The following is a 7404-nucleotide window of genomic DNA, read 5'->3' as shown; positions in this document are numbered from 1 at the left end:
CTACAACCGATCCTGAAAGATGATCCCTCACTCTCACAGATCTTGGGAGACAGACCTGTCCTCGCTTACTCCTCCCCTCGTCGGGGAGGAGTACCATAATCGATTTTAAGAGCCCTTTAAGTTGACAAAAATGGCTTCGTTGTGTGGACGGGTGCAGGGTTAAATCGATCTAATACTGCTAAATTCGACCTAAACTCGTAGTGTAGACCAGGGCTATGATTCTTAATTGGGGGTACAGTGCAGTGCAGGCACACCCTCCACTAGTTGTAATACTGGAGAAATTCTATAAGACTGAAGGAGTGCCTGTATTGTGTCAATATTCTAAAAGGGCAAACAAATTAGGTCTTGTCAGAAAAACCTAATATCATTTAATTGGAGGTTAAAATGTTGGTTGATAAACATAAGTACATAGATGTAATATACTTAGGCCCTATACAATATCAATAAAGCACACATGAATTAAGAACTGGCTAACTGATAGATCGCAAAAAGTAGTTGTCAATGAGGAATCATCATTGAATGGGAGTGTTTTTAGCAGGTTCTGCAGGGATTAGCACTAGGCCTGATGCTATTCAGTATTTTTGACAATGATCTGGAAGTAATTGTAAAATCACTACTGATTTCAGTAGAATGTGAGCTAATATTTTGCCTGCTGTACAGAGGAGAGTAGTGCCTCTGTAGTTTCCGCAGTCGGCTTTGCTGCCTTTGTTTTTGAACAGTGATACAATAATAGCATCTTTGAAGTCTTGTGGCATTTCTTCTTCTTCCCAAATGCTACTCAAGATGTCATGAAATTTCTTGATAGCCTTTGGGCCTGCTCCTTTATACAGTTCTGCTGGAATACCATCCTTTCCAGATGCTTTGCCAGAGTTCAGTTGTTTGATGGCTTTTATAAAGTCCTCAACCGATGGAGGGAGATCGAGATCCTCTCTGATAGGTTTCTCAGGTAAATGGTCAAGGACACACCGACCGACTGTGGATGGTCTATTGAATAGAGTACTGAAGTATTCAGCCCATCTCTGTATGATTCCCTCCTTGTCTTTGATGAGGGTTGTGCCATCTGTCGACTTTAAGGGGGCTGTGCCAGATTTAGATGGTCTGTAGACTGCTTTGAGAGAGTCAAAGAACATCTTTGCGTTGTTTGTATCTGTGTAATGCTGGACTTCTGCAGCTTTCCTCTCTCATCACTCATCCTGCATTCTCCTTAGTTCAGACTGGGCCTTGCTCTGTAGGTACTTAAACCTGTCTTTCTTTGAGATGGAAGTGAGTTCATTCTGCCATTCAACAAATGCTTTCTGCTTGTGTCAAGGCTGTATCCCCACTTTGAACTTTAGGGTACAAATGTAGGGGCCTGCATGAAAACTTCTAAGCTTATCTACCAGCTTAGCTTTGGTCCGCTGCCACCATCACAAGAATTCCCTCCCTGGGAAGCCTTGAGAAACCTTTCACCAATTCCCTGGTGAACACAGATCCAAACCCCCTTGGATCTTAAAACAAGGAGAAATTAACCATCCCCCCTCCTTCCTCCCACCCTCCTTTCACCAACTCCTGGTGAATACAGATCCAAACCCCCTTGGATCTTAAAACAAGGAGAAATCAATCTGGTTCTTAAAAAAGAAGGCTTTTAATTAAAGAAAAAGGTAAAAATCATCTCTGTAAGATCAGTATGGAGAATAACTTTACAGGGTAATCAAACTTAAAGAGCTCAGAGGACCCCCCCTCTGTCTTAGGTTCAAAGTACAGCAAAACAAAGATAAACACTCTGGTAAAAGGTACATTTACAAGTTGAGAAAACAAAGTAAATCTAAGACGCCTTGCCTGTCTTTTTACTTACAAGTTTGAAATAGGAGAGACTTGTTTAGAAAGATGGGGAGAACCTGGATTGATGTCTGGTCCCTCTCAGTCCCAAGAGCGAACCACCCCTTAAAACAAAGAGCACACACAAAAGCCTTTCCCCCCCCAAGATTTGAAAGTATCTTGCCCCCTTATTGGTCCTTCGGGTCAGGTGTCAGCCAGGTTACCCGAGCCTCTTAACCCTTTACAGGTAAAAGGATTTGGAGTCTCTGTACACAGAGAGCTGTTACCCTTCCCTTTATAGTTATGACAGCTTGTCACAGGAGTTTGGAGATGTCCTTGTTGTTCTCATCGAACCAATCCTGGTGTTCCCTTTTCTTTGGCCCCAGCACAGATTTAGCTCTCATTCTACTGAACAGACTCATTGCAAACATATCTGAGGAGAATCTGCCAGAAGCACAGTGTGGTTTCAGACCAGGTCGTAGTACTATGGACATAATCTTTTTTGTAAGGCAGGTCCAGGAAAAATGTCTAGAGCAGAACATGGATCTGTATGCAGTTTTCATAGATTTGACCAAAGCTTTTGATACAGTCAACAGAGAGGGTCTATGGGCTATTCTACACAAACTGGGCTGCCCAAGAGGGTGCATACAAATCATCCGTCTTTTCCATGACCATATGACAGTGCAAGTACTCTCCAGTGGTGACTTTTCCGATGCATTTGAAATCTCAAATGGAGTGAAGCAAGGCTGTGTACTTGCTCCAGTGCTGTTCAATTTGTTCTTTGCTTGTGTTCTCAGCCATGCAACAAGGGACTTGGATCAGGGGATATACATCTGCTACCTACTCGATGGCTCCCTCTTTGATCTTCGAAGACTCAATGCTAAGACCAAGATGCTGGAGAGACTTCTTCTTGAGGTACTTTTTGCAGATGACTGCGCCTTGATGGCTCATAGACATCAGGTCATTGTTGATAGATTTTCTGAAGCAGCCCAGCTCTTTAGCCTCACCATCAGTCTCAGGAAGACAGAAGTCTTGTTCCAGCCAGCACCTCATTCCAATGCCCCGGTGCCAGCCATCTTCATCCATGGCATACAGTTGAAAAATGTGGATCAGTTCAAGTATTTGAGCAGTACCATCTCATGTGTCAGTTCCCTTGATAAGGAAATCTCCTCCAGAATTAGTAAAGCCAGCCAGGCCCTTGGTCGACTTCGAACAAAAGTTCTTAACAAACACAACATCTGTCTCTCCACCAAATTGAAGATCTACAGTGCAGTGGTTCTAACATCTCTCCTGTATGAATCTGAGATGTGGACTCTTTATAGACGTCACATTAAACAGCTTGATCAATTTCACATGCGCTCCCTCCGTTCAATAATGAGCATTTGCTGGCAGGAATATTAAAGTCCTTGAGAGAGCAAACACAACCAGCATTGAGGAAATTTATTGAGAACATAACTTAGGTGGACCAGGCATGTCATCAGAATGGAAGACCACTGTCTCCCAAAACTGATCTTGTTTGGGGAGCTGAGTCAGGGCAAAAGAAAGAAGGGTCGTCCGTATAAGCACTTCAAAGATAATCTGAAGAATCATGACATTATCTCCAGGCTGCATGTGAAAGGCACCATAGAGCTGCATAATCAAACGTCATAGATACAGACTTCCCATGCCCTCAGTGCAGTTGACTCTGTGCATCAGGATTCGGAGTCATATGCGTAGCCATATATGAGAACTACGACAATATCGTCGTCATCACCAGGGATGGACTACCAATAATACTGATTAGATTTGTGGATGATACAAAGATTAGTAGAGTGATTAAAAAATGACAAGGACAGGATAGTCATATGGAGTGAAGTGGCTTGCTAGGTAAACTGGGCCCATTCAAACAAAATGTTATAACAAAGACAAATGGAAGGTCATATCTCTAGAAACAAAGAAAGCAGCCCCTATTACAGAATGGGGGATTGTATCCCGGAAATCAGTGACTCTGAAAAGGATTTAAGGGTCATGGTGGACAAGCAACTGAACATGGGCTCCCAGTGTGATGCTGTGGCAAAAGGGTCTAATGCAATCCTTAGGTGTATAGGGAAGTAGTGAGTAAAAGTGGGGTGGTGATTTTATTTCTGTATACAGTATTGATGAGATCGATACTGGAATGAAATTCTATGGCCTGTTTTATACAAGAGTTCAGATTAAATGATCCAATAGTCGCATTTGGCCTTAAAATCTATGAAAAACATGTCCTAATGCAAAAAGAACGAGGAGTACTTGTGGCACCTTAGAGACTAACACATTTATTTGGGCATAAGCTTTCATGGGCCAAAACCCACTTCATAGGATGCATACAGTGGAAAATACAGTAGGAAGATATATATACACAGAGAACATAAAAAAAATGGGTGTTGCCATACCAACTATAACAAGACTCATCAATTAAGGTGGGCTATTATCATGCATCCGATGAAGTGGGTTTTAGCCCACGAAAGCTTATGCCCAAATAAATGTGTTGGTCTCTAAGGTGCCTGCCACAAGGACTCCTCGTTCTTTTCGCTGATACAGACTAACACGACTACCACTCTGAAACTTGTCCTAATATATTTCCTTATTTTAGGCAATTGGTGATGCAGAGAAGTTGGTGGAGACTCTACGTCTGGCTGCTGAGAAAGCAGAGGAGAAACTGTCCCTGGCCAGGCTCAGGTTGCGAGAACAGACTCAGGAAGGTACGTTTAGGCCTTGGTCATGAACTGCTTGATAGAGTTAGATTGGGGGAAGAGGGAGGTTCTTGATCAGGACCCAGGTGTATCTATAGTTCTTTGAGTCTTTGTTCATATGGATCCTACTCATGGTGCGCACGTGCTCCACGAATCTGAGATTGAAATCTTTTGACCAGGTAGGAAAGTTTCTCTACAATGAGCCACTAGTCAGAACAAAAAGAACCCCAAGATCCTGCCAGCTGGGTACAAGACACTTCATAAACTAACTATATTAATTATTAAGACTAAAACTGTTAGAAAAAATGATGGTAAACGTAGAGACAGTGGACAGATAGTGTTGAGTTCTATCTCACTACTATGGGTGGTTAAGAGGGAACTGAAATGCAGTCAGTGCTGCTCTGCCCTATCTGACCTCAGATGTGTTGCTGGAGAGACCTTGCTTGTGAGCAGCCTCTGGCCCACGAGAGACTTTGTCTGGGGTGGAGGATACAATACAACTTTGTTGTTATGTCTTTTATAGTCCTAAGCATATTTTCAAACCTTGTCACCTACATTTGGTGCTTAAATCTTGTATTTGAGCTCAAATATCCAATGTAGGCCCTTAAATCCCAGTATGAGAACCCAAATAGCAGATTTGATCACAGTCTATAAGTATCTACATGCGGAACAGAAATTACTGGCCTTTATGCAAGAGTTACTGACTGATGTTCCATGGCCTGTATTATACAGAAAGTCAGATTAGATTATTCCAATGTTCTTTTCTGGCTTTATAATCTATGTGTCTATGAAGATTCAAATCTCCAAAGGGCATAAACACCAAGGAGGAAGAAGAAATGTTTAGAGTAGTCCAAGTAGGTATACCTAGGGCAATAGAATGAAATTAAGAAAGGGAGAAGTTAGGTTAATATCTGGGAAATTTTCCTGACTGTGAGTGTTATTAGGCTATGGACTCATCTTCCAAGGGAAGTGGCAGCATGGTAATACAAAAATCAATAATAGTTTCTACTGAAGGGCCTTGCGCCACTTTCCTTGGAAGTACTTAACCATTCAACATTAATGTTCTTGCTGTGTTTTGTGTAGAATAGATAATGCTATTCAGAGCTTTCTCTATCCTTTACTAGGGGTGGGGGATGAATTCCAAGGGCTGAAGTGCTCCGTACAAGAGCTTGATGATGTGCTATTGAAGGATGTGGGAGGCAAAATCCATTCAGATGGACGGTGAGTTAGAAAAGACAATGGTCATACAGATATTGCCCTTGCTGTCATGTTTGTATCCAGCAGAAATGTCTTCACAATAATGCTGCCTCCCTCAACACCACGGAAGAGAGCCTTCGCAAAGGGGCTGACCTAAATGTATTGATACGCCTCTTGCCATTAAGCAGCCCTGATGTAGTGGGCTGTTGGACTAGTACCATTATATCCCATGGTGAAGAAGGCCCTTTTATTGTTGGTATTAATAATTCTATTATTTATTTGTTAAATGCATGAAATCTGCTCAGCTTTGGTACAAGACACAAAATTATTGTATTCCCTGATCACCTTACAACCTAAAGAAAGAGAGAAAAATGGAGAAGAGGGAAACCCAAAGTAGGGATGAGACATATGGAGAGGCTTTATTTTAGACTCACTTCTAGGAATCACATAAGAAGAAGGTTTTTAAGGAGGGATCATCTTCTTGGTGCCACCAGTGTTACCTGGGGTTTCTCAGAACCCAAAGCAAGGGTAACGTAACTGTTTCTCTCCAGGCGGTGTCAGGAATAAATCAATGGGAACACAGCGCTTCCGTCTGATAAATGATTGATACAAGCAAGCGTGCTCTTATCTAAAACTACTATTTATTAGATATTAAGCGCACACACGCAATAGGTTTAAGACATCCCAGATATAGTTACCCACAGTCTGAGATGGTTTCAAGTGACCACCAGCCGGGCTTCCAGGGGCCCTCTTTCTGTCCAGCTGACAGGGAGTTTAGATGTCATATCCTTTCCCAAAGAAAAGTTCCCTTGGATTGCTCAGGGGTATTTATTTTTACCTAATCTTTTATAGCTATCTCTAACAAAGCACATAACCTATCGTGACTCCTAGTGGGTCAGCATCATAATCTCTACTGGGTCACCAATTCTCCTAATTTCAGCAAACTATTTATTACCTCAAAACATTTCTAATATTTCCAGCCATAACAACAATACATCAGGGGCACCTAAAACCAAGGTCGCTTGTCACTCATTTTCTTCCATAACTTTCTGTCCCATCTTCCCATTCTGATTAACAAACTGCAAGTATGCAGCTGTCTGACCTTGTCTCGCAAAGGCCCAAGATTATTCCTAGCTATGTGATGTTTGGCTTTCAACTGGCAGTGGCTGAACATACAAAATTGCTTACTGCAGTACTGTCAGGTTCTGGGCTACACGCAGGAATGTCAAATTCTGGGGTAACACCGGGATCCTACATGGGGGGCTGGAGGAAGTGTCTGGTTGTTGCTAGTTCTCCAGCAGGTGGGGGGAATATTTGCTGGTTGTACTGGGTTTTGGTATTAGGTCTTTCAGCTCTAGTTCAGATGCTTAGTTCCCTGTCTCCACTAATGATGGGTGTCTGTCTCATCTTCACATACAGATGGCCATTAATCATTGATCCATCTGGACAGGCTGCAACTTTCCTGCGGTATCGAGACACAAATTACTTGAATACACTGAACCCAAACGATATGAACATGGAGACCATTCGACTGGCCTTGCTGGGGGCCCTCCGGTAGGTGGCAGAGTACCAGGAATGGGAGGGCAGGATGGCAGGCTTGGACACAGCATAGTTTGGTGTTCCTGATGATCTCAGAGTGTGCATAGTGAGCTGGATGAATAAAACCATTAGTTGGTAGTGCATGTGGCTGTGAGGGAGT

At 42.6% G+C, this 7404-nt stretch overlaps 1 protein-coding gene across 1 annotated transcript in view; it reads left to right on the top strand.

Moving 5' to 3' along the window:
- Positions 1-7404, top strand: part of IQANK1 (IQ motif and ankyrin repeat containing 1) — a 121937-nt gene that overhangs the window by 86856 nt on the left and 27677 nt on the right. The window contains exons 12-14 of the mRNA XM_026657695.1: positions 4409-4517; positions 5633-5729; positions 7125-7259. Of these exons, the coding sequence (XP_026513480.1) occupies positions 4409-4517; positions 5633-5729; positions 7125-7259 (341 nt within the window). The remainder of the gene's footprint in view (positions 1-4408; positions 4518-5632; positions 5730-7124; positions 7260-7404) is intronic.

Source organism: Terrapene carolina, unplaced genomic scaffold (genome assembly GCF_002925995.2).
Source record: "Terrapene carolina triunguis isolate 2854851 unplaced genomic scaffold, T_m_triunguis-2.0 Scaffold268, whole genome shotgun sequence".
In the NCBI taxonomy this organism is placed as follows: domain Eukaryota; kingdom Metazoa; phylum Chordata; order Testudines; family Emydidae; genus Terrapene; species Terrapene triunguis.
This window is presented reverse-complemented; position numbering and strand designations above follow the sequence as displayed.